Below are 25,758 nucleotides of genomic sequence, written 5' to 3' on the forward strand. Positions count from 1 at the left end.
CTACAGCAAGCAAAGGTGTGAGGCGTCCGAGTCTTGGGAACACCGGCCTGGGGCTTGAGGGCAACGCGTGCTCCGCTCTGCTTTCAACCACCCGTCTCCTCTCCTCGAGGACACGGGCCGCGGCTTCTGCGGCATGTTTCCTCCATGCTGTGTGAAACGGCCGGCAGGTCGTTCCTGGAACTGGGACTAACCCTTGGCCACCGCCCCTTCCCCTGCCAAAACCTCCCGCAGTCACGAACTTCATTTCCCACCGTCTTCGGGCTTCCCAGGGTAAGAAGCCCTCTGCATTCTGGGAGTGGTAGTTCATCTGGGCCGCTGGCCTACACAAGAGCGATGGGAGGAGTCTGGGGCGAAAATCACACCTCCCAGTGGATTCGGAGCTAGCTTTCTCTTTGGGTCGGGTCGGATCCCCACAGTCCCAGCTCTCGCGGTCCTAGCTCCCGGCGGAAGGAGCGAGGTGCCTGGACTACATTTCCCTGAGGCCCCTGCGCCTCACGCCTCTTCGGCCACGACGCGGCGTTATTGCTCTTTAGGCCGGGTCTAAGGTGACGGCTGACCGGCCTCGGACTCCCGTTCCCGTGGTGCCTCGCGCGTGGCCGGCCCAGCCCCCGGCTCCCGCCAGACCAGCGGCGGCGCGGGTTGTTGTCGTGAGCCGCGGCTCTCCCACCCTCCTCTCCTTCCCCTCCCCCCGGCCCTGCTTTCGGGCCGCCCCTCCCCCTGCCTCCCCGGCCCCTCTCACGGTGCCAAGATGGCGGCGGCGGCGGGCGGCGGCAGTTGCCCGGGGCCTGGCTCCGCGCGGGGCCGCTTCCCGGGCCGGCCGCGAGGCTCCGGTGGGGGAGGGGGCCGCGGCGGACGGGGCAGCGGGGCCGAGAGACTGCGGGTGGCTCTGCGGCGCGGCGGCGGCGCGGCGGGGCCGGGCGGAGCTGAGCCAGGGGAGGACACGGCCCTGCTCCGTTTGCTGGGGCTCCGCCGGGGCCTGCGCCGGCTCCGCCGACTGTGGGCCGGCCCGCGCGTTCAGCGAGGCAGGGGACGGGGCCGCGGCTGGGGCCCGAGCCGGGGCTGCGTGCCAGAGGAAGAGAGCAGTGACGGGGAATCCGATGATGAGGTGAGGCGGTCGGAGGCGTTCCCAGCGCCGGGCTGGGCGGAGGCCGGGGGCTTCCAGGGGTCTAAGTGGCCCAGAGGAGAGACGTGGGGAAGCGAGCTTTTCAGGGCTCCTGCAGAGAGAAAGGGTCCTGGAAATAGGCATGGGAGGAGGTAGGCTGCACGGAGCTGTCGGTGGAAGGGGCTTTGTAAGTGAAGAGAGAAGCCTGAGGTGCAGCTGGGCTCTTGGGCCCGTGGCGGGTCATGCTGAAATGCCCTGGGCTGATCCTTCTTGGTAGTTGACAAAGCTAAGATAGTAGAGATTTGGGCGAGGAAGTTAATTGGGACTGCATGCCTAACCAGTGGTGGTTGTCAGCAGCAGCTTGGCTTTAGTGGACCCAGGCTAGGGCTTTCTGGGCTCTTACCTGTAACCTGCCCCGCCCAGCCTCATAACCTCTGACATAGCCCTGGTTTCACCAGTGCCTCATTTCCTCTTCTGACCTCAAGTGGAGAGAGGGTAGAATGGTGGAGGGCTTCCTCTTAGGGGCACAGGTTGAAGAGAAATGGAATAAAGGCTAAGATGGGGCATTCTAGCAGGTCTGAGTTGAGCTCAGGATTTATCCTCAGCCTCTCAGAAAAAGCAGGAGTGTGTGGGGATCCTAATGTGGTAAACATTTGATACATACCATGCTTGGGAGGCCCTTTTCTCATCTTCATTCTGGAAGAAATTACAGCTCAAGAAAATGTAAACGTAGGTCCCACTTTTTTTCTGAGTTGGAGTGTAAGGGAATCTGATGGTAGTACCTACTGCCTGGCCTGAGAAGACCCTGTTCTGTTTCCTTCTGGGCCAGCGAACCATTGACAGCTGTGCTGGCATGGTTTGGCACAGGAAGCAGGGGTTCATCCTTAAATAAGCAGAGACCCTGTTTTCTGCTCCCTTCCAGACTTTTTAGTTCTTTTGAAAATAGGGGTCCATTGAGGGGGAAACTTGGGATATTCCTCAATACCTGAGTCTCAGGTGGAGCAAGGGTTTTGGCACTGACTGCTGTTTCTCCCCTCCACCCTTGGCCCCCTAAATCAGGAATTTCAGGGTTTTCATTCAGATGAAGATGTGGCCCCCAGTTCCCTGCGCTCTGCGCTCCGGTCCCAGCGAGGTGAGTGATGGGGAAACTCTACCTCTGTAGCTTTGTAGGAATGTTATTCTTACTTATTGTGTCAGCTTTTCCCTGTTCAACTAAAGTCTATGTCATCAGTTACTGAGTGTGTTCTGTATTCAAAGCCCAACCTATGCTGGGCTGTGGGGGAAACATAAGTAAGATTTAGTACTGGCCCTCCTGGAGTGTGTTCCTTAGTTCCCAGGACTAGATTGACCCATTTCCCCACACCTATTCTCCTTTTAGGTCGAGCCCCCCGAGGTCGGGGCCGCAAGCATAAGATGACCCCCCTTCCGCCTCCTCGCTTAGCAGATGTGACTCCTACACCCCCAAAGACTCCTGCCCGGAAACGGGGTGAGGAAGGCACAGAACGGATGGTGCAAGCACTGACTGAACTTCTTCGTCGGGCCCAGGCACCCCCAGCCCCCAGGAGTCGGGCATGTGAGCCCTCCACCCCCCGACGGTCTCGGGGGAGGCCCCCAGGCCGGCCAGCAGGGCCCTGCAGGAAGAAGCAACAGGCAATAATGGTGGCAGAAACAGCTGTGACAATCCCCAAACCTGAGCCCTCACCTCCTGTGGTTCCACTAAAACACCGAACTGGCAGCTGGAAATACAAGGAGGGGCCTGGCCTAGGACCTGGAACACCTAAACGTGGAGGACAGTCTGGGCGAGGAGGCCGTGGAGGCCGAGGCCGAGGCCGAGGTGGACACCCCCTCGTGATCAAGTTTGTTTCAAAGGCCAAAAGAGTGAAGATGGGACGATTGTCCTTGGGACTTGAATCAGGTCAGGGTCAAGATCGGTGTGAGGAAAGCTGGCAGGATGCCCCCCAAGGAAAAGTTGAATCTGGACAGGGAGATGGCCCTTGCTGGAACAAGGAGCAGAAGTTGGAGGAGGAGGGAGAGGAGGAGAAAGAAGAGAAAGACAAGGAGGAAGGAAAAGAGAAGGAAGAGCGAGCTGTAGCTGAGGAAGAGATAATGTTAGCTGAGGACAAGGAAGAGGCAAAGCCGCCCTCACCACCCGTGACTCCTCCAACCCCTCCACCTCCCCCACCTCTTCCATCGCCCTCAATATCACTTTTCCCACTTTGCCCTCCACTATCCTCAGTGACCCCACCCCCTCCACCATCCCCTCCTCCACCTCCTGCTCTGGAGGAGCCGGAAGAAACCCCTCCCATGGTCCCAGCTACATGCTCCAGGAAGAGGGGCCGGCCTCCCCTGACTCCCAGCCAACGGGCAGAGCGGGAAGCTGCTCGGGCAGGACCAGAGGGCACCTCTCCTACCACTCCAGCCCCCAGCACCACCATAGGAGGCTCTGTGGAAGACAGCCCCACTGTGGCCCCCAAAAGCACCACCTTCCTGAAGAACATCCGGCAGTTTATTATGCCTGTGGTGAGTGCCAGGTCCTCCCGTGTCATCAAGACACCCCGGCGATTTATGGATGAAGACCCTTCCAAACCCCCAAAGGTGGAGGTCACACCTACTCCACGGCCTCCTGTTGCCATCTCCCCACTTGCCCCGCAGGAACCAGCACCAGCGCCCTCTCCACCGTGTGCCCCAACTCCTCTATCTGTCCCAGTCCCACTCCCTGAAAAGAGACGGTCCATCTTAAGAGAACCCACATTTCGCTGGACCTCACTGACCCGGGAACTGCCCCCTCCTCCCCCTGCTCCTCCCCCTGCTCCTCCCCCACCCCCACCTCCTGCTCCTGTCACTCCATCCCGGAGGCCCCTGCTCCTTCGGGCCCCTCAGTTTACCCCAAGTGAAGCCCACTTGAAGATCTATGAATCGGTGCTTACTACTACTACTACTCTTGGGGCCCCTGAAGCCCCTGAGCCAGAGCCACCTCCCGCTGATGAATCTCCAGCTGAGCCTGAGCCACGGGCAGTGGGCCGCACCAACCATCTCAGCCTGCCTCGATTTGCTCCTGTGGTCACCACCCCTGTTAAGGCCGAGGTGCACCCACCTGGGGCACCAGCTCTGAGCAATGGGCAGCAGGCTCAGGCTCAGCTACAGCAGCCTCTACAGGTCATGCAAACCCAGCTGCTGCCTCAGGCACCACCCCCACAGCAGCTGCCACCACTGGAAAAGGCTCGGACTGCAGGCATGGGTTCCTTACCACTGTCTGGTGTAGAGGAGAAAATGTTCAGTCTGCTCAAGAGAGCTAAGGTGCAGCTATTCAAGATTGACCAGCAGCAGCAGCAGCAGAAGGTGGCATCTTTGATGCTGGTAAGCATGATGCTTTGGCCAGGCCCCCGCACCCAGCCATTTAGCCTCGATTCCCTGCAATCCCTTAGCCACCTGCGTCCTAACTTCAGAGGGAACCCTTAGAGCCAGGCCTCCCCTGTTCCTGAGCTTCCTGTATTCTTTCCCTGGTTCCACCTTCATTTTCCAGCCTCTGACCCTGCTTATTATTTCCCCACCAGCCAAATCCTGGAGGGCAGATGGAGGAAGTCATGGGGACTGTCAAGCAGATCTCAGATAGAGGTTCTGTGAAGTCTGAAGATGAATCGATGGAAACTAAGCGAGAGAGACCATCGGTATGGAGTGGGTGGAGGGCCCTCTGAAGGAGGCTTGCTGTAGGAGCACAAGTAGCAACACTTCACATGTGTTTGTGATATCTCTTCCCCCAGGGCCCCGAATCCCCGGTGCAAGGTCCCCGCATCAAACACGTCTGCCGTCATGCTGCTGTGGCCCTGGGTCAGGTGCGGGCCATGGTACCTGAAGATGTACCCCGCCTCAGTGCTCTCCCTCTCCGGGATCGGCAGGACCTTGCAACAGAGGGTAGGGGCAGGTGTCTTCTGGGAAATTTGACAGCTCTGTCAAATCTGGGACCAAGTGAATGCCCCAAGAACTTAGTAGAGTGGCCAGAGGGCCTACTGAATGAGGTGTAGGAGGGAACAGAGATGAGGTAGGCCTGGTGGCTTTGTAGCTCCATCTCTTCCTCTCCACTGCACTAGATACGTCATCGGCATCTGAAACTGAGAGTGTCCCATCACAGTCACAACCGGGAAAGGTGGATTCAGCAGGGCCTGGTGGAGACTCAGAGCCTGCAGGGTCTGGAGGAGCCCTGGCCCATACACCCCGGCGTTCACTGCCCTCACATCATGGCAAGAAGATGCGAATGGCACGATGTGGACACTGTCGGGGCTGCCTGCGTGTGCAGGACTGTGGCTCCTGTGTCAACTGCCTAGACAAGCCCAAATTTGGGGGCCCTAACACCAAGAAGCAGTGCTGTGTGTGAGTAGCTGGGGTTCAGTCAGTGTTTCCTCCCATGGTGGTTGTCACCAAGGCCCCCTGCCCCGCCAGAGCAGTGGGATTGGCATCCTTGTGGAGAGCTTCCTCTCTTCCCCCAGACCACCAGTCCCCTACCCTGGTGACGTGCTGCTCCCCTCCCCAGATACCGGAAGTGCGACAAGATAGAGGCTCGGAAGATGGAGCGGCTGGCTAAAAAAGGTAACAGGTTTTGAGGAGCATTTAAGAACTTTATTTAGATTCACGGTATGGAAGAAACCATGTTTTCTTTGCTCTGCTTTCTTTATCTTTGCAGTGTACCACCTTTGTCTCTTTCTGTTGTGTGCTTTTGTTTCTCTCACTTGTTCTCTTCTGCCCCACTTTCTGGGTTTTCTCTATCCAAATGTCCCATGTCCCTGGCTAAGCTCCGATCCTACTAAGTCCCCTGTTCCCACAGGCCGGACGATAGTGAAGACGCTGTTGCCCTGGGATTCCGATGAATCTCCTGAGGCCTCCCCTGGTCCTCCAGGCCCACGCCGGGGGGCGGGAGCTGGGGGGCCCCGGGAGGAGGTGGTGGCCCCCCCAGGGCCCGAGGAGCAGGACTCCCTCCTACTGCAGCGCAAGTCAGCCCGGCGCTGCGTCAAACAGCGACCCTCCTATGATATCTTCGAGGACTCGGATGACTCAGAGCCCGGGGGTCCTCCTGCTCCCCGGCGTCGGGCGCCACGAGAGAATGGTGCGAATTGCTTGTTGCTTCCTCTGTCAGTCCCGTGTCTTTTGTGTGGAAGGGATGGGGCTCTGACTCCAGCATTTTGTGGGTGTGGTAGAGAAAGTAGCTGAGTTCAGAGAAGAAAGTAGTTTTAAGTGGACGGGGGAGCTTGTGTGGGGGGTGTTTAGTAGCTTTTTGAGCAAGGCCTAAGTAAGGATAATCCTAGCAGCCCCTGGTTAAAGAAGGCCCTGGAGATCCAGGTAATATTGAGGGATTGTAAGAGAGGGGCAGTGGGGCAGAGAGGAGAGGGAACCTCACTGCTCGCATGTCCTGCCTAGAGCTACCAGTGCCAGAACCTGAGGAGCAGAGCCGACCCCGCAAACCCACCCTGCAGCCTGTGTTGCAGCTCAAGGCTCGGAGGCGCCTGGACAAGGTGAGCATTGCCCCATACCAAGAACCCTGAGCCCTGTGGAAGACATGGCTCCTGCCTTCCAGAAGCTTCCTGGCAAGTTAGAGTAACAGGCTCATCTGAGTGCCATGGTGTGTTCATACCAGAAAACAGGCCCTGGGGGTAAGGCAAGCCTGCCCTGGAAAGCAAAGCATTTGAGCAAAATACAGGGTCAGGCAGACTGGGAGAGAGGGTAGCAAGGAGAGAAGCCTATAGAGGTGTGTGGGCAGCCTTTTAACCACCACCATTCCTCCCTAGGATGCTTTGGCCCCTGGTCCTTTTGCTTCTTTTCCCAATGGCTGGACTGGAAAACAGAAGTCCCCTGATGGTGTGCACCGGGTTCGTGTGGATTTCAAGGTATGGCATTGAGAGGGGAGGATGGCAAGGACTGTGGTTGGAAGAAACTTAGTGTGTCTAAGAAGTCAGGACTCTAAGATGGATCTGACTTTTATGTTTTTCACTGTTCTCTGATTCCATGTGTTCTTTTTCCATCAGGAGGATTGTGACCTAGAGAACGTGTGGTTGATGGGAGGCCTGAGTGTGCTCACCTCCGTACCCGGGGGGCCACCTATGGTGTGCTTACTGTGTGCCAGCAAAGGCCTGCATGAGGTTGGATTCTGCCTTGTTTCACAACCTCCCAAGTCTCCATTAGCCCTTACTGTCTGATTTCTTGGGCCTTCTTAGCAGGTTCTCATGCCCTGGCCTCCTGGCCTCACACTGTGCTTATTGTTCACTCTCCCATTTCCAGCTGGTGTTCTGCCAAGTCTGCTGTGACCCCTTCCACCCATTCTGCCTGGAGGAAGCTGAGCGGCCCCTGCCCCAACATCATGATACCTGGTGCTGCCGCCGCTGCAAGTTCTGCCATGTTTGTGGACGCAAAGGCCGAGGATCCAAGGTTTGGGCCCTGGAGCCAAGGGGGTGGGTGGAGGAGTGGAGGAAAGAGGTATCCCTGTGCCAGTAGATCCTGCCATTGCTGTATTTCTCCAACTTTTAACAGCACCTCTTGGAGTGTGAGCGCTGCCGCCATGCTTACCACCCAGCCTGCTTGGGACCCAGCTACCCAACCCGGGCCACACGCAAAAGGCGCCACTGGGTGAGAGATGGGGCCCACACTTCTTGCTTTGGAGTTCTAATTAATGCTGCCATCATCTTCAGCCTTGCTGTAGGCTAGGACTCATGAAGAGGGGAAAGTTGGAAATTCTTTTGAGAATTTGATAAACATAGCATTTTTCCTTCAGGAATTTCACATAGGCAAGAATTTGCATGTACTATTTTTAGGAGACCATGGATTCCATAGTCCCAGGCCCAGAAGCCCCTGCTCTCGCCTAACCTCCACTCCTCCCAGGTTTCCCATCACCAGTCTCCCTGCTTTATTCCTCTTCTGTTCTTTTACCCTTCCTTTCTTATCTGTCTTCTGCCTACCATCTGCTCCTCTTTGCCCATCTTCCCCTTTCACTGCTATGGCCTGGTGCCTGGCTCAACCCCTAACATTGCCCTGCCCCCCTCCCTTCCCAGATCTGCTCAGCCTGTGTGCGCTGTAAAAGCTGTGGGGCTACTCCAGGCAAGAACTGGGACGTCGAGTGGTCTGGAGATTACAGCCTCTGCCCCAGGTGCACCCAGCTCTATGAGAAAGGTGGGGACTTGGCAGGGGCCCTGGGCCCTGGGAGTCCACTGGGGAGTGGGCCAGGTTCCTACAGAGGCAATTAGAAAAGATGCTCTCTTCTGGTGGTCTTCTACCCTTTTAGCTATGTAATCTTCCTTTCTGTTCATGGTCCTTCTTCCATAGAAGCCCATCCAGTACGTAAAAATGGGGACACAGCCTCTCTGAGGACAGTGGAGGTGGAGGGCCTGGGGCCCCATCTGCATGGTAGTCCCTGAGTTTCTTTCTGGAACTTCAAGTCTCCACTGAGCCCTTTGAAAACTTGGGCTTTCCTCATTTATTCAGGCACCATGTTTAGCAAGGCTCTGTTTCTTGTGAAACACTGGGGCTGCAGATTTAAAAAAGAGGCCTTATCCTCAGCCATAGTCTCAGCCAGCTTTTTGAAAACAGTAGGGACCCAAGATGGACCGTAATGGAGGCAGCCCATGAACGAGGTGCCCCTACCCTATGACGGAAATTCTGAGGGGCAGGTAATAGCCCCAGCCCCTCTGACTTGCCCTCTTCTCTCTTTCTTTAGGAAACTACTGCCCAATCTGCACACGCTGCTATGAGGATAATGATTATGAGAGCAAGATGATGCAGTGTGCACAGTGTGACCACTGGGTGCATGCCAAGTGCGAGGGGCTCTCGGGTGAGGAAGTGGAGTACCAGGGGTATGAATCTCAGCCCTGTGGGGATCCCTGTCCTCCCCTCCACAGGCCCTCAGAGGACAGGTGGGCTAAATGTTCTCGGCAACTTAGCAGCTGTTGGGAGCCCCAAACCATTTTCTCCTTTCTCACCTTGGCTGTTCTAGATGAAGACTATGAGATCCTTTCAGGGCTGCCAGACTCAGTGTTGTACACCTGTGGACCGTGTGCTGGGGCCACCCACCCCCGCTGGCGAGAGGCCCTGAGTGGGGCCTTGCAGGGGGGTTTACAACAGGTGCTCCAGGGTCTGTTGAGCTCCAAGGTGGCGGCCCCACTGCTGTTGTGCACCCAGGTCTGGAGGGCTTGGGCAGCAGGGTGGGGTGGGGCCAGGCCCAGCACCAGCCCTGCTGACTTCCCCTCTTTGCAGTGTGGACAAGGTGGAAAGCAACTGCACCCAGGGCCCTGTGATCTACAAGCTGTGCGCCAGCGCTTTGAGGAAGGCTACTATAAGTCTGTGGTGAGTGGGACACTGAGAGGAAAAAGTAGATGCCAGGAGGAGAGGGCTGGGGTTGGGCAGGGGAGTAGATCCTGACAAGCCCCCTTACAGCACAGCTTCATGGAGGATGTAGTGAGCATCCTGATGAGACACTCGGAAGAAGGAGAGACCTCAGAGCACCGGGCTGGAGGCCAAATGAAGGGGCTCTTGCTGAAGGTGGGCTGTTTGGGGGATACTATTCGGGTGGTTTCAGTGGTAGTGGGGAGAAGAGAGTCGGTCCTTCAGACCCTTTCCCTGTCAGCTTTCCTGGGAAAGCTAGTTCTTCTCATCTTGTTACCCACTCCCCAGCTGCTAGAATCTACGTTCGGCTGGTTCGACGCCCATGACCCCAAGTACTGGCGACGGAGTACCCGGCTGCCCAAGTGAGTAAGGCTAAGTAACAGGAAGGGAACCAGGGAGTGAGGGCAAAGCCCAAGGGCATCTGATGGGAATCCATGGTCAAACTAGTGTGAGAATAGATAAGAAGCAGAGTTGGGGTCCAGAGGGTGGTGGGACCCGGATGACAGTCCGCAGTGGTTTTAAATTAGCAGAGGTTCAGACTGTGGAGTTAGCTCTCACTTTGTTTTTTCTTTGTGCCAGGCAGTGTTGGAGACAGCAGTGAGTGAGCTGTTTGGGGGGAGTAGGCAGTCCCTGGTGACCCAGGTGGTTAGGATGATGAGGAGGAAGCCCAGGGGAGGTGCTTGCTGGAGCCTCGGACCTAAGACTTCCTAGAAGTGATGCCATCCTAGCTGAGAAGTGGAGGAAGAGTATTCCAGGCATGAGGAACGTGCATTTCATGTGTCGAAGGTGGCATGAAAGGGCCTGGCTTGTTTGGGAGACTAAGAGAAATGCCACATGGAGAGGGGACAGAAAGGTGTCATGGCGTGTTTAGGCTGAGATTGTGAGTGGGCCCTCGTTTAGCCATTGTTAAATATGTCGGATGCTAATCCACCCTATCCACAGTGGAGTCCTTCCCAATGCCGTGTTGCCCCCATCCTTGGACCATGTCTATGCGCAGTGGAGGCAGCAGGAACCAGAGACCCCAGAATCAGGGCAGCCTCCAGGGAACCCTTCAGCAGGTATTGGGACGTGGGAGCTGGGAACTAGAGCCCCTGAGTTGCTGGGCCCGGCTCCAGGTCCTGATTCTTAGACCTCCCTTCCCACATTCCTTCCAGCTTTCCAAGGCAAGGATTCAGTTGCGTTCTCACACCTGGAGGACCCTCGTCAGTGTGCACTCTGCCTCAAATATGGTGATGCAGACTCTAAGGTAAGGGTTACTGCATGAAGCCCTAGGTTGTGGGGGCTAGTCCTTGGGGCCTCTCCTCACATCATTCCTCTGTCCCTAGGAGGCAGGGCGGCTCCTGTACATCGGGCAGAATGAGTGGACACATGTTAACTGTGCTATTTGGTCAGCTGAAGTATTTGAGGAAAACGACGGTTCCCTCAAGAATGTGCATGCTGCTGTGGCTCGAGGGAGGCAGATGGTGAGGACACGGGCTTGGAGAGGTGGGCAGCCCTTGGGGTTTTGGGTAGGTCCCCTCCTTCAGTGGTGACAGCTCTTATTTCAGTTGTCCTTTCACTGCTGGTCCTAGGTACCTTTTGGTTGTCTCAGGACTCTGGTGTGGGAGGGATTGTGGCTTTCACCGTGCATGTCTCCCCCCCCCCCTTTTTTTGTGCCCTCTGTCCTGGGAGACTAAAGGTTAGAAGACCACCTTTTTTTTTTTTTATTAAGATTTTATTTATTTATCTTTAGAGAGGAAGGGAAGGAAAGAAATACCAATGTATGGTTGCCTCTTGTGAGTCCCCTCTGGGAACTGGCCTGCAGCCCAGGCATGTGCCCTGACTGGGAATCGAACTGCAATCCTTTGGTTCGCAGGCCCGAGCTCAATCCACTGAGCTACACCAGCCAGGGCAGAAAACCATCTTTTGATTGAGTTTGTGCTAGATGCTTTCCATGCAGTGTGGCATTTACCTCTTAATACGTCCCCATGAGTTGAGGTCTTCCCTGGATTAGAATCCCCCCTTGCCATTGTGGTACCTGTAGAATTCTCAAGCTCACTGTCAGGAAGTGGAATGATAGAGGCACCTACTTCAGGGAGCAGATGTGAGGATTAAATGAAATAGTACGGGTTCTATATTAAAATTATGTGAGAAAGATGGTAAATGCAGGTGTTAACTTTTACTTTTCAACACTGCTTCAAAAAATATCTGAAATAGTTTTGATGTGAACCTGGCCCCCTGGATGCAGCTAGGTGAGAGGTTATGTTTGGTGAGTTCCCTTGCTTTGTAAAGTGCTTGGCTAGACAGGGGTCCAAGCAGAATCTCAAGGACAGCGATGCTGAGCATCAGGCCCTGGCCCCGGTCACTGGCTTCTCCCCTCAGCAGCCCCTTCCACCCGCAGCGCTGTGAGCTCTGCCTAAAGCCTGGAGCCACGGTGGGCTGCTGCCTTTCCTCCTGCCTCAGCAATTTCCACTTCATGTGTGCCCGGGCCAGTTACTGCATCTTCCAGGATGACAAGAAAGTTTTCTGTCAGAAACACACAGATCTGCTGGATGGCAAGGTGGGCCATTACTGTGGGGGAGAAGGCTCCCCACTGCCCTCTTTTTCCCCCTTCCACTCAGGGACCCTTGCTGCCTCTCAGTGCATCTTATTCTCCCTGTGTCCTTTAGCCAAGCCCCTGACTGTCCAGTCCCTGCCAATAGAGCTTTTCCTGTTGTCCCTCTCCTGCACCCCCAGTCTAACAACCCCATTTGCCATCCACCAGGAGATTGTGACCCCCGATGGTTTTGATGTTCTCCGCCGAGTCTACGTGGACTTTGAGGGCATCAACTTCAAGCGAAAGTTCTTGACAGGGCTCGAACCTGATGCCATCAACGTGCTCATTGGTAAGCCTCTTGCTCTCTAGGTTACTCTTCCTGATCCTGCCTGGCCCCATCCTCCTGACCTCTCTTCTGCCCTGTAGGCTCCATCCGAATTGACTCTTTGGGTACCCTGTCTGATCTCTCCGACTGCGAGGGACGGCTCTTCCCCATTGGCTACCAGTGAGCAGCCCAGGAGAATCTGGTGGGGTTTGGGACTGCAGGACTACACCTCATTTTCCCAAGTTGTCCTGACCCTGTATCCCACACACACCCACTTGACAGGTGCTCCCGTCTGTACTGGAGCACAGTGGATGCTCGGCGGCGCTGCTGGTATCGGTGCCGAATTCTTGAGTATCGGCCATGGGGGCCAAGGGAAGAGCCAGTTCACCTGGAGGCAGCAGAGGAAAACCAGACCATTGTGCACAGCCCCACCCCTTCCACTGGTACGGCCTTAGAACTACCTGATTTTCTACCCTGAATGCCACCCTCTCAGTCTTTATTCTGCTCTCCCCTAAAGACACTCCGGGGTGCTTTCCATTCTTTCCTTCGTTGTAATGGCAATGACATAACCTAATGTTATGCCAGGGGTTATGTGCAACATTTCACAGGGAGTGAGGGGAGAGCACCATGCTACCTGTTTTTGGGGTAGGGGAGGTGGTGACAACTTCGGTACAAATGGAAGGAGCCTTTAGGGCCACCTGACTCAGGGCTCCATGCTTATGTAATGCTCCCCACAGCTCTCTGGGGAAGGTCCAAGCTCCGCTGTACTGCAACTCTAAAGGGTAGTCGCTCTCCACAGTAACATAGTAGTGGAGCCAGGATTCTAATCTGATCTGCTCAATTCCCAATCTGGCACCTTCACAGTCACGTTGGCACTGAGGGATGTAGCTGAGGACTGGATGACAAAGAGCAAAGAATGGGCTTGGAGATTGGTAAAGGGAGAGGCCATTGGGGGCTGAATGGGAGGAGGAAGAGATTGGGATTGTGTTTGCAGGTAAGGAGTTTGTTCCAGGTTAGGATCTGACATGAAGTGGAGAGGGGAGGAGGGTGTAGCTCTCCTGGATGGAAATGAGAATGTTGGGAGGAGGCAGCATCAGCTGCACAGGTTGGGTGGAGCCAAATAATGGGGAGCCAGAAGTGCCAGGATAGGGCGGATGTGTTTGCTGTGGCAGGGATGTATAGTGTAGGTAAGAAAGACTGGCTGTGCTGGAGAGAGGATAGTGCCCCTTGTGGCATGTAGGACATGAATCAGAGCAGTAGGCAGCCAGAAGTGGGGAGATGGCAAAGAATGGCTGAGTTTGGTCACAAGGGCCCTGACCCAAGTGCATGTAGAGGTTTTGCAGAAACCATGGAGGGGTTTGAGTCCAGGGTGATGTCCGGGACACAGTGCTTGTGACTGGGTCAGGGACGGGGCAGAGAGAGTGCACTTGGCTCCAGAGGGAGGGCATGTGAGGAAAGGCTTTGATAAAGAGCCCCCACCATCACTGATACCATTTTCTTGCCTCTTCAGAGCCCCCAGATCATGTCAACCCCCCACCAGATGCAGATGCCCTTATCCCTGGAGCTCCTGAGCACCACTCACCTATTCAGAACCTGGACCCCACTCTTCGGTCAGATTCAAGCAGTGCCCCTACTCCAGCTCCCCGCTCCTTTTCAGGGGCTCGAATCAAAGTGCCCAACTACTCACCATCCCGGAGGCCCTTGGGGGGTGTCTCCTTTGGACCCCTGCCCTCCCCTGGTGAGTATTTGGGAGTATTTGCGGGGGAGGGGGGGGATGGGGCAGGTGAGGCAGGAGCACCTGGCTGACAATGACCCTTCCCCCCACAGGAAGTCCATCTTCTCTGACCCACCACATCCCTACAGTGGGAGACCCGGACTTCCCAGCTCCCCCCAGACGCTCCCGTCGTCCCAGCCCTCTGGCCCCTAGGCTGCCACCATCACGGCGGGCCTCTCCCCCTCTCAGAACCTCTCCTCAGCTCAGGGTGCCCCCTCCTACCTCATTCGTTAGAGCCCTTACACCTACCTCAGGGGAGCTGGCTCCCCCTGGCCCTGCCCTGTCTCCACCACCCCCTGAAGACCTGGGCCCAGACTTTGAGGACATGGAGGTGGTGTCAGGACTGAGTGCTGCTGACCTGGACTTTGCAGCCAGCCTGCTGGGGACTGAGCCCTTTCAGGAAGAGATTGTGGCCACAGGGACAGTGGGGAGCAGCCATGGGGGCCCAGGGGACAGCTCAGAGGAGGAGGCCAGCCCTGTCCCCCGCTACATCCACTTCCCTGTGACTGTGGTATCTGGCCCTCCCTTGGCCTCTGGCACTCTCCCTGGAGCCCCTCGCATCGAACAGCTGGACGGAGTGGATGATGGCACAGACAGCGAGGCTGAGGCTGTCCAGCAGCCTCGGGGTCAGGGGACTCCTCCTTCAGGGCCAGGAGCAGGCCGGGCTGGGGTCATCGGGGCTGCAGGGGACAGGGCGCGACCTCCTGAGGACTTGCCATCAGAAATTGTGGATTTTGTATTGAAGAACTTAGGCGGGTCTGGGGAGGTAGATACTAGGCCCAGAGAGGAGCCACTTCCCCCAGTACCTCCCCTGGCCAATGGCAGTCAACCCCCCCAGGGCCTGCCCTCTAGCCCAGCTGACCCCACTCGGACGTTTGCCTGGCTCCCTGGGGCTCCAGGGGTTCGAGTATTGAGCCTGGGCACTGCCCCTGAGCCCCCCAAACCCGCCACATCCAAAATCATTCTTGTCAACAAGCTGGGGCAAGTGTTTGTGAAGATGGCTGGGGAGGGTGAATCCGTCTCCCCCCCAGTAAAGCAGCTGCCTCTTTCCCCCCCCATCCCCCCTACGGCCCCCACTTCCTGGACTCTGCCCCCAGGACCCTTGCTGGGTGTGTTGCCAGTGGTAGGTGTAGTTCGCCCTGCCCCACCTCCACCACCCCCTCCACTGACGCTGGTGTTGAGCACTGGGCCCTCCAGTCCGCCCCGCCAGGCCATCCGTGTCAAAAGGGTGTCCACCTTCTCTGGCCGTTCCCCACCAGCACCTCCCCCGAGCAAGACCCCCCGGCTGGAGGAAGATGGAGAAGCCTTGGAGGATCCCCCTCAGGGTCCAGGGCTTAGTGGCAGCGGGTGAGTGAGTACACTAAGGCTGTGGAGGTGGGCAAGGGACTTGGGCAGAAGAAGGCAGCTCAGGCTTCTTGTGGTTCCTCCCCCGCCACCACCAGGTTTAGCCGAGTGAGGATGAAAACGCCCACAGTGCGTGGAATTCTCAACCTGGATGATCCTGGGGAGGAAAGCCTGAGGTGAGTGGCCAGTGCTTTTTCCCTGGAAGCTTTGGGATTTCTGTCCCTTCTCTCTTCTGACAGGTCTCTCCTCATAGGCCCCTCCAGACCCAGTCCCCTCTGCTGCCACTTCCAGAAGATGGTCCTCCCCAGGCTCCTGATGGTCCCCCTGACCTGCTGCTTGAACCCCAGTGGCACCACTACTCAGGTAGGGACTGGCCTTTTTCCTCTCACTGCTTTCTTCCTTGTGCTTGCTCAGCTGAGTAACTGATAGATACAGTGGAGAATTGATACACTTTGAAAAACACCTAATGGGCCCTAGGGTAGAATGTCATCCCAGTCCACCAAGGTTGCAGGTTCAATCCCTGGTCAGGGTACATACAAAAAGCAACCAGCGAATGCGTAAATAAGTGGAATAATAAATCAGTGTTTCTCTCTTCCCCCCTATCCTTTCTCTCTGTAAAATCAATCAGTAAAATTTTTAAAAAAATAAGTAAAAAAGAAAAACATCTATAGGTGTTGCACAATGCACACCCACCTGGAAACAGGCCTGAGGCTGGGTGTAAAAATTATAGAGATGCCCTCAGGGAGCTTATGGTCTGTAGTAGAAACAGGAAGTTTCAGTTTGAGGTGAGAGGGCTTCTGAAAGTGCCTTGTCCAGTATGCCCAAGAGCCCCAGGGAGGACTTCAGAGCCTAGTCTTCCAGGGTCAGAGGTTTAGGTACCTAGTAAAACCAAAGACAGACTTTGGATGGGAACAGTAGGAAGGAGGTCAGAGGAGAGTGGTATCCCAGAGGCCCAGGGAGGGAAGTAGTCAGCAATCCCAGTTGTCACAGAGGGCCCTAGACATTTCGGGGTCCAGGATTGGTGTGTACCGTGTGAGCCAGTGGGACGAGGTAGAGAGACTGTTGTGTCAGAGTTTAGACTAAAAGACAGTGGTTGATGAAGAAATCAAAACAACACCCAGGCACTTTGCTAAAAATCTCAGCTAGGAGTCTGGGAGGAGGTGGGCCAACACATTAGAGGGGTTTGGTATGAAGGCTGAGACAGCAAAGCCAAGAATGAGGGAAAAGGAGGTGAGAGGAGGCATGTAGTTGGGTTGAATAGGAGACCCCTGAGGTGGAAGAGAGGTGAGGTTAGGTGCACCTGAAATGCACAAGATGAGGGCACTTGGAATCATTTGGCTGACAATCTCAGTGAAGCTGGAAGAGAAATACTCTGTAGGTCAAGGAGGGCAGAGAGAGAGAGAGGGCTGCAGCCAAGTAACCTGGTTGTCAAGCAGCCTGAGGTTTGGAATTTCTAGTGGCCTCAGTCCTGTCCCAACATGGGAATTTTCTCATCACGTAGATCACAGCTGCTGAGCATGGAGTGGCATGAGGTAGACTGAGACCACTTAACTGAAAGACTGCATATGGCATCAGAGAGGGCATGATGATGTGACAGTGACCATGACAGACAGGTCCCTGGCTGCTCTTAGCATACCACATTTTGGTAGAGGAAACATACATGTACATTAGTTAGTGCACTGCATCCTAGAATGAGCACTGGGAAAGAAGGCAAAGAGAATGTTATTCAGGGAACAGAATGGATGTGAGGATGGGAGAGAACTAAGAAGAGGAACAAATCAGAGGTGGACTCAGGAGAATTGAGGCCTAGAGATGATGTGGATCACACAGCAGCAGTCGGGTTTAGAGTCTTGCATAGGGGAAGGAGGGCATGTGGACAGATTGGCCCAGAGAAGTAATGAGGGCAGAGTGACCATGTGAGTCCTGCCTCTCCTAAAGTGTGCTGCACTCAAACTTGCATTACCTCCACTCCATCCAAATACAGTGGTCAGTCCTCAGCCTACAAACTGATCAGCAGCTGATGTGCTGATCCCTCCCTCTTTGAAGCACTTTCTTTCCTGGTTTCTAGAACCCCATTCCTCTCCTCATCTCTCTGGTCGTGCCTCCTCATTGCCCCGGCCTGTCAACTTTGGCATGTCCAGGCCGCTCTTGTCTAATTTTGTGGCCCTAAATCCCATTTCTGATTTTAATAGCCCCCAAGCTGCTAGCCACACTCCTTTATCCTGGTGCCTGCTTACCATCCCAACCAGCAAGTTGCCAGGGAGGTTTTTCTAAGAGGAATCTCAGATTCAGCATGTTCCAAACTGGGCTCCCAACCTTTACCCCAAATTTGTTTCTCCCCAACCCTCATTCTCTCTCTAAATAACAGTTTTAACCCTCTAGTTGTTCTGGCCCCAAACCTCAGAGTTTTCCTTGACACCTCCCTCTCTTTCTCTCACATCTACATCTCCTACATCAGTACATCCTGTGTACTGTAGCTTTAAAATCCTTAGCTGCTGAAAAATCCCTTAAATAGCTCATAATGCACAAGTATTTGATTCTGTGAGTACAGTCCTATAATACTAATATATTTGTACTGTTTCGTGAGACAAAAGAAGGAAGTGTGGATGTTTATGGTATACTGGGTTCAAGTAAGCCATAGTGTGTCCTGTAGGGCCACCAGAAGTCCTATAGAAAGAGACTACAGACCCTTCAGGAAAAAATTAACTTTGGTCTGTAGGGTTCACTGGGCATTTAGAACAGGGGCCTTCAGACCAAGTCTGCTTGCGCCCAGAGAAAGAGGGCAGAGGGGAACCTGGAGGTTTTGACTCCAGGAGGGGTGATCCTTACTTACTTTGACCTGCTCCTTGGGACCAGGTGAGGCTTCAAGCTCTGAGGAAGAGCCTCCATCCCCAGAAGATAAAGAGAACCAGGCCCCGAGACGTGCTGGCCCGCATCTGCGCTTCGAGATCAGCAGTGAGGATGGGTTCAGCGTGGAGGCTGAGAGTTTGGAGGGTGAGTCAGGAGTAGTGGTGACAGGGAGGGAAGGTCTCGCATGGAATACCATCCTGAGTCTGCTCTGGCCCTGCCTTCTCAGGGGCATGGAGAACTCTAATTGAGAAGGTGCAAGAGGCCCGAGGGCATGCCCGGCTCAGACATCTCTCCTTTAGTGGTAAGTGGGGGGGGTCCACAGGGACTTTGGGAGCTGGGATGACTTTCTGAGGGCAAGATGGGCCTCTGATGGGACTCGTGCATTCTCACCTTTGACTCTCCTCAGGAATGAGTGGGGCAAGGCTCCTGGGCATCCACCACGATGCTGTCATCTTCCTGGCAGAGCAGCTGCCTGGAGCCCAGCGCTGCCAGCACTATAAGTTCCGATACCACCAGCAGGGAGAGGGCCAGGAAGAGCCACCCCTGAATCCCCATGGGGCAGCCCGAGCCGAGGTGTATCTTCGGTGAGAGGTCTGGGGTGTGATGCCTGGGTTGGGGGACCCCTGTGGGCAATCTCAAGGGTGGAAATGAAGTCTACAGATCAGAAACTGAGGCCTGAGAGAAGACTACTAGGCCATTCCAGGAATTATTTCTAGAGTTCGTATCAGAAGAATGAACCTCATTCATTCCCTTTTTGCTGTCTTCAGTAGTAGTGGTATTCCTCCTACTCTGCCAGCAGCAGGTCCAGGCCAAGAATAAGGGGATAGCATCTCAAAGTAATGGCTATGAACCTCCTTCCATTTTTCCCTTCTACCTGCAGGAAGTGCACCTTTGACATGTTCAACTTCCTGGCCTCCCAGCACAGGGTGCTACCTGAGGGAGCCACCTGTGACGAGGAGGAGGATGAGGTGCAGCTCAGGTCAACTAGGTATGGAGGGCAGGCCAGGATGCTGGGGTAGTCTGGAAGGGTCCTAAAGAGGGTGACGAGGGGCAGGAGAGGTCATTCCTGGGTACCAGCCTGTGTGACACTGCTATGCCCCACCAGACGCGCCACCAGCCTGGAGCTGCCTATGGCCATGCGCTTTCGCCACCTCAAGAAGACATCCAAAGAGGCTGTGGGTGTTTATAGGTTAGTGAAGTTGTGGGGAGGATGCCCCTTGGGTGGATGACAGGTGTCCTGCTATGGGCCTGCCTTGGTTCTGTCCCCCTTCCCCCCTGAGCTCCCCTTGCCCATCCTACCCTGCAGATCTGCGATCCATGGGCGGGGCCTGTTCTGTAAGCGCAACATCGATGCTGGCGAGATGGTCATTGAATACTCTGGTATTGTCATTCGCTCTGTGCTGACTGACAAGCGGGAGAAGTTCTACGATGGGAAGGTGGGCTCTGCCAGGTCATGAGAATGAGGTGGGTGAAGCAGGACCTACCCATGGGAACAGAGCACCTGACTGCCCCCACCTTGTCCCTGTAGGGTATTGGGTGCTACATGTTCCGCATGGATGACTTTGATGTGGTGGATGCCACAATGCATGGCAATGCCGCCCGCTTCATCAACCACTCTTGTGAGCCCAACTGCTTCTCTCGAGTCATCCACGTGGAAGGCCAGAAGCATATCGTCATCTTTGCCCTGCGCCGCATCCTGCGTGGTGAGGAGCTCACCTATGACTACAAGTTCCCCATCGAGGATGCCAGCAACAAGCTGCCCTGCAATTGTGGCGCCAAGCGCTGCCGTCGGTTCCTTAACTGAAACTGTGGCTGCCCACACACAACCGCTCCACCACCCCCGCTGCCATCTCACCCCCATTTGGAGGATTCCCTAGTCCCTTCCGAGCATCTCACCCCCACCCTCGTGTTCAGGGTGGATGTGGGCTTGCAGGTGTCGAGGGCCCTGTTCCCCACCCCTCCAGCCCACCCAGCAATTGCTCCCTTCCTGCCCTCAGGGCCCAGAATGTAGATATTGTACAAAAATTTCTAAATCCCTTCTTTTCTATGCACTTTTTTATTTAAGAGGGTGGGATCCCAGATGGGAACCCCCCCACAATAAAGTCTGTCAATGTTTGGAGAGGTGGCCTTCCAGTTTGTACGGTGCTGGGGGCAGGTAGGAGATCCCATTTCTCTGTGCCCCACACCCATTTGGAGCCAAGGAAGCCATCAGCTTCAACAGGTAGGTGAGAACCCACTGTTCAGGATTAGAAATAAGTTGGCGGACCTGTCAAGGCTTCAGAGCAACAAATACTTTACATATCAGTTAGAACCCATCTGGGTCCCTGCGGATGAGCTCTCCCAAGGGTAGCAGGAGTATTTTTCAAGAGGGTACCCTGGTTCCCCAGAGGCACCTGAAGCCAGCTTTCCCACGTCTGGTCTTACACGTATGGTGGATAGGCCCTTTTCTGAGCGGGTTGGGGAATCAGGACATCTTGGCCGAAACAGGACTATGTTTTAAGAGGGTGCCTTAATGAGTCTGGTGGGGAACAGGCTCTTCAAGGGAATAGGGTCATCCTCCCTCCGACAGGCACTTGACGGGGAATCCTGATTGAGTGCTAGGCCAGGCATGCCCCAGATCAGCCAAGCTTGGACAACACCTGCAGTGCATCCACCCGCCCTAGTTGGGCCAGGTGTGTGCCAAGCTGGGCCAGAGAAGCAGAGGGCTCCCTTGCTACCACCATCTCAATCAGTGATTGTAGAGGTGAGCGACTGGGTCTCAGTGAGTAGGCAAACGTGGACCAGGCAGCAGGCAGTCCATATCTTGCAGCCAGATGTCGAGTGGTACCGCAGGCCAATGATCCACCTGGCCCAGGCTCAGGGTCCAGTAGCACAATCAGCTCCTCCAGCACCTCCAGCTCGTCCAGGAGGCAAGACAGGGGCTTCGATGCAAGATTTGGCAGCTCTGGGAGACAAAAGGAAGCACGAGAGGGCAAAAAGGTGGGTTTCCCAGTCCATCTTCCCCTCCGCATGCCCAAGACTAACCAACCACCTGCCCAGGAAAGGAAGCAGGCACCTTCCTTGAGTCAGTCACCTGCCTTTGATGCCTTCAGAGAACCTGGAGAGGGGTTAAGATCACCATGAACCAAGTCAGAATGGGAGTGGCCAGGTTTCCTGTGGTGATGGGGGCTATGCCTTTGCCAAGTGAGCCAGAGGATGGTGGCTGAGGTCACAAGCAGAACCAGCACCAGGGGCAGGGCAATAGTTAGCAAGGCCTGCCAAGGGGCAGTGTGCTCAGATGTCCACGATGGGCTGGAAGTCGTCAGTGAGGTGGATTCCTGGGAGCTTGGGACGCTGGGTGTTTCAGGCTTCAGGGGACAGGGCTCTTTGGTAGGAGCTGGCTTCTGGAAATAGGGGGTTGGAATAAAGAAAGAGGCACACTCCACCCACTCCTACCTCAGCCCAAAACTCCCCTCAAAATCTTCCACAGGGCCACATCACCACCTGAACCAGCCCTCACACTACTTTAACCCTAACGAGTCAGAGTCACCCCCGGATAATTCTGTCCCCACCCCACCCTCTTCAGCGGGCCTACCCACCTCCTCTGATCCAGACCACGCCCACCCCACCTGCTGCAGGCTATACATCCTCGCCCAAGCAGTCCGGAGCTGAGCCCAACCAGCACCTCTCCGCAGCGCCGCTGGGTGGCCGCGGGAGTGGGGACCCTGGCCCTGCCGCCACAGGGGCTACATAGCTCCGCGAAGTCGGGGTTGCACTGCCCAGGAGGACACTCTGTGAAGGGGTTCGTTACGTGATCACCAAGGTCATTGAGTCCGCAGTTTTCCGAAAACTCGTAGTCTAGTGGAAGACAGGGTTTCATATGTGGCTTCCAAGATCCACTTCTTCTGCAAGGTCCTTTCTCCTTTGTCCTACCCCAGCAGGCCTCGCCCCTTGTACTCTGCCCACCCATCAGCAGACCTGTCCACCCCTCCACTCTCCCCTCCCAACACTTGCCCTGACAGTCTGAAACCTTTTCTCTGCACGCCTTCACCCTTAATGCCCCTCCGGCTTCCACACCAAGCTGCACCCACATAGGGACTTGACTTGCATAGGTCATTGCTCCCTCACAGCCCGGACCCCATCTAACAGGCCACGAAACCTTAGCGGTGGCCCTCATGTAACCCTTTTTCACTGGCTCAATACCCATACTTGCCTTTTGTGCTTAAGGCCTACCAGCTCTACCCCAAAGCAAGGCTCTCAAACCTCTGTCCTTCTCTGGTTTCCTATCACCCCCTTGCTCAGCTAAAACATATGCATACATATGTGTACATATATGCCCAGTTCCTGCTCCTCACCAGGGCATGGAGGTGGACCGAAGCGCTGCAGACAGCTGCCACAGCACAGGTTGTCAGGATTCCAGTACTCCAGGCGGCTGCAGTGCTGGGAGGCTTCCTGCGGCACCGTCTGGGCCAAGAACAGTGCCACAGACAAGAGGAGGCGTTGGGGCCCCATCCGGGCAGGGCCTGCAGCCAGAAGGCCCGCAACCACAGGACTTTCCGCCACAGTGCCTCTGACACTTTTCCAGGAAACCAGGGAGAAGGAAGTAGTGGATATGAGGGCATAGAAACCCCCAGGCCCCTGCAGAAGTCAGGAATCTACCCCCAGCCCCCAGTCCTTCTGGCCCATTATCAGAGGCCACAAGGTCTCAAGATTGCTAGAGCAAGGGGTCTGAAGCTAGTGTGGCTACATACCCCACTTCTGCCATGTTCCGTCCATAGAGTAGGTTAATACCACCTGTCTCATAGGATTATGAAGAATTAAAACCCTTACTAGAATCAAGTGTAACTGAAAAATAAAAAATGATTTTAATAAAGGACTTAGTCCTTGGCTGGTGTGGCTCAGCAGATTGAGTGCCAGCCTGCAAACTTAAAGGTCACTGGTTTGACTGGGTGAGGAAACATGCCTGGGTTGCCAGCCAGATCCCCAGGGAGGGGCACACAAGAGGCAACCAATTGATGTTTCACACAGCGATGTTTCTCTCCCTCTTTCTCCCTCCCTTCCCATCTCTCTAAAAAGAAATAAAATAAAAATCTCTTAGGACAGCACCTGCCACATGGTAAACTTAAGTATTAGGTATTACCAACTCCCATTTCAGGGAATTGGGATGGAGGACCCAGGTCTCAACCACTAGAGACCCCCACTCAACTCCAAGTCACCTTACCTTAGCTCCTAACCCCGATCTTCTCTGGGCTGGGAATCCTCCAACCTGCCGCAACCAGGTGTCTTCCCCCTGAAAAGCCTCGGATAGACGTGCTGAGGTTTCCAGCACAAAGTTGGCCCCGGCCCTCCAGTCCCACTTGGGGATTTTTAGAGCATTGGGACCTTAGCTCACGAAAGCTCAGCTACAGTGGTTGCTAGATACCCGCCTACTTCCCCTTTTCGTCAGATATGAAGGAGGAAGGAAACTCCAGCCCAAGGCTAGGCTCAAGCTCTAAACCCTCAATACAGAACTTTATTAGGGGAGGGGTGGTAGACCCCAGAGGCTGGGAAAGATGACCTTGGGGCCTTGAAGGAGCTTTGAGGAGGGGTTCTGGCCATGAACATCTGTGCCTGTAAGGCCAGGATCTCAGAAGTGGCCATGCTAGTCATCTGGGAAACGTCACTGGTTTCTTTCTTGGGGGGGGGGGGGTTGAGACTTCAGGGGTGATATGGGGACAGGAGTGGGGAGAGGCGGGTTAGAGACACGGAGCACAGCAGTTGATGAAGTAACTAGACTTCCTGGATGTGGTCTCAGAATAGGTACTCAGGGGCTAATTTCAGGATTAGAGATCCAAGCTGGTCTTGGCTTTGGGGTTCAGAATGATTTGGGAATTGGGACTTAGATGCTGGTCTTGGAATGGGGCTCAGTGCTAGTATCAGGATACCAAAAGCTGGAGACATTGTTTTGGGGGCATAGGATCAGGTTCATTTCAGGGTATAGGAGCATTAGGGTGTGAGAAGTCTTGATACCTGCCCCTGGGTTTCCACCCATAGGGCTAGTGGCTGAGGTTCTGGGAGGTGAGTTGCAGGTGAATGCAGTTGCAGAAGCCACCAAAGGTACTTTCTCTGGGGTGAGGATAGATGGATGGATGGAGTACATTATGAATGACAGCCCCACCAACACACACACAAGAGTCTGGGACTCCAGGTGCCTCCGTGCTGCCATACCCCATCTCATACTGCCAACAACATGACTCCCAGAAGTCAGTGACAGGAGACGCTCAGTATGCACAGCCTGCCCACTGAACAAACAGTTACTGAATTCAGCTACTGTCTGCTCTGCATCCTCTTCACATGAAAACGGATTGGAAAGCCAGTGAGGGTCAGCAGTCAAACTCCGAAATCTTCAGGGGATTAGTTAGCAATTCTGGGGCTGGACTGGATTTAGTGATGGACCTCAAGCTATGAGGCTTCAGTGGTGGCCTTTAGGCATTGAAACACCTCCACCTCTGGGCTCTAATGGAGGGAAAAGAGGCACCTTGACACAGACATTGCCAATGAGGTGGTCTCCTAAGTGTCACACACATTCATCACTTTAATCTCTCCGTATTTCTGCAGTTCCAGGAACTCCCGCGGAGACCAGTTGTTCAGCTGAGCTCCTGGCCCACAAGAAACTCAACCCACCCCTGCCAGCCTTCACTTCAGAGAAATTATGTTCTTGCACCTCCACGTTGCTCACATGACCTGGAGGAGGGGGTAGGGTGGAATCAGGGGATGGTCTGCTGAGGACTGTCCGCCCTCCCCCTAAGACCGGTCCCTCACTCACAGTGCTATCCTTCTGTGGTTTGGGCAGTGTTCTGTGGAAGCCGGTGCAGGTTGAGCAGCATTACATTTTGAATAAATTTAATAAGGGCAGGGCCTAAGCAAAGACAGGTACTAGGTGCAAAGGGGTTGGGGTGGGACCTTGCACCAGAGAAGAATCCTAAGCATCCTGAATGCATCAGCGAGGGTTGTCCCTAAGGAAACCAGAAGAAGGCAAAGAAGTGAGAGACAACCCAGAGGTGTAGTTTGTACGTTCGGGGGCGTGGCCAAGTTCGTGGGAGAAGGGCCTGAAGGTTGGGGGAGGAACTTGTACAGGTCCAACAAGAAAAAAGCCGGCGGTAGGGTGGGCCTAAGAAATACGGAAGAGGCGGGACCTCGTAATGATGGACAGCAGGAGGGGAACGACCGCGAGGCGTTAACCCCTCAGGCTCCGTGCCAGAAAGTCGGTTTGTTGTGTAGCCAACTGGTCCCGATCTTGAAAAGAGCAATTAACCCGGAAAAGGTGCAGAGACAGAGGTGAACCGAGGGCTAGGAAGCCGGCTACCCCAGAAACACCGTTCCACTCCGCCTAGCAAAGAGGAAACCCAGTGTGCTGTTCCCGGCCCCCAGATGGCCGTTGCCTGCACCCATTCTCACGTGTCCCCAGTCCAGGATATCGAAGTTAAATATTCGGCCATTTTTACTCAAACCCTCTAACAGTCGCCGTC

General features: G+C 55.1%; 2 protein-coding genes and 1 long non-coding RNA gene across 4 annotated transcripts; 1 reads left to right on the plus strand and 2 right to left on the minus strand.

The window, feature by feature from the left end:
• The first annotated feature begins 549 nt into the window (after nucleotides 1-549).
• KMT2B (lysine methyltransferase 2B) lies at nucleotides 550-20,390 on the plus strand. Its single transcript, XM_037039672.1, has 37 exons — nucleotides 550-1,105; nucleotides 2,162-2,234; nucleotides 2,481-4,459; nucleotides 4,657-4,770; nucleotides 4,864-5,014; nucleotides 5,191-5,470; nucleotides 5,631-5,686; nucleotides 5,922-6,200; nucleotides 6,512-6,606; nucleotides 6,880-6,978; nucleotides 7,117-7,230; nucleotides 7,370-7,516; nucleotides 7,619-7,714; nucleotides 8,137-8,254; nucleotides 8,799-8,912; nucleotides 9,075-9,259; nucleotides 9,335-9,424; nucleotides 9,515-9,619; nucleotides 9,752-9,825; nucleotides 10,406-10,521; nucleotides 10,618-10,709; nucleotides 10,789-10,926; nucleotides 11,844-12,002; nucleotides 12,207-12,327; nucleotides 12,405-12,483; nucleotides 12,586-12,746; nucleotides 13,814-14,041; nucleotides 14,131-15,424; nucleotides 15,520-15,597; nucleotides 15,675-15,784; nucleotides 18,278-18,415; nucleotides 18,498-18,572; nucleotides 18,678-18,855; nucleotides 19,152-19,259; nucleotides 19,377-19,460; nucleotides 19,578-19,707; nucleotides 19,800-20,390. The coding sequence occupies exons 1-37, from the start codon at nucleotides 749-751 to the stop codon at nucleotides 20,073-20,075; spliced, it is 8,091 nt and encodes a 2,696-aa protein (XP_036895567.1). The 5' UTR covers nucleotides 550-748; the 3' UTR covers nucleotides 20,076-20,390.
• Nucleotides 20,309-24,278, minus strand: IGFLR1 (IGF like family receptor 1). Of its 2 annotated transcripts, XM_037039675.1 has the most exons (7): nucleotides 24,260-24,278; nucleotides 23,472-23,540; nucleotides 22,606-22,826; nucleotides 21,936-22,108; nucleotides 21,345-21,654; nucleotides 20,857-21,215; nucleotides 20,309-20,818 (listed from the first exon to the last, which is right to left on the minus strand). In XM_037039675.1, the coding sequence occupies exons 3-6, from the start codon at nucleotides 22,760-22,762 to the stop codon at nucleotides 20,890-20,892; spliced, it is 966 nt and encodes a 321-aa protein (XP_036895570.1). In that variant the 5' UTR covers nucleotides 22,763-22,826; nucleotides 23,472-23,540; nucleotides 24,260-24,278; the 3' UTR covers nucleotides 20,309-20,818; nucleotides 20,857-20,889. The 2 variants fall into 2 exon arrangements, with proteins under 2 accessions (XP_036895570.1, XP_036895569.1); XM_037039674.1 differs by lacking the exon at nucleotides 24,260-24,278 and having other exon boundaries at nucleotides 23,472-23,559.
• Nucleotides 24,279-24,295: 17 nt separating this feature from the next.
• Nucleotides 24,296-25,757, minus strand: LOC118982554 (uncharacterized). Its single transcript, XR_005065566.1, has 3 exons — nucleotides 25,056-25,757; nucleotides 24,930-24,973; nucleotides 24,296-24,745 (listed from the first exon to the last, which is right to left on the minus strand). It is a non-coding gene; the product is annotated as an uncharacterized LOC118982554 (long non-coding RNA).
• Between the last annotated feature and the right edge of the window lies 1 nt (nucleotide 25,758).

This window comes from Sturnira hondurensis, unplaced genomic scaffold (assembly GCF_014824575.4).
Source record: "Sturnira hondurensis isolate 20B ecotype Veracruz unplaced genomic scaffold, ASM1482457v3 Scaffold0025395, whole genome shotgun sequence".
Classification (NCBI taxonomy): Eukaryota; Metazoa; Chordata; class Mammalia; order Chiroptera; family Phyllostomidae; genus Sturnira; species Sturnira hondurensis.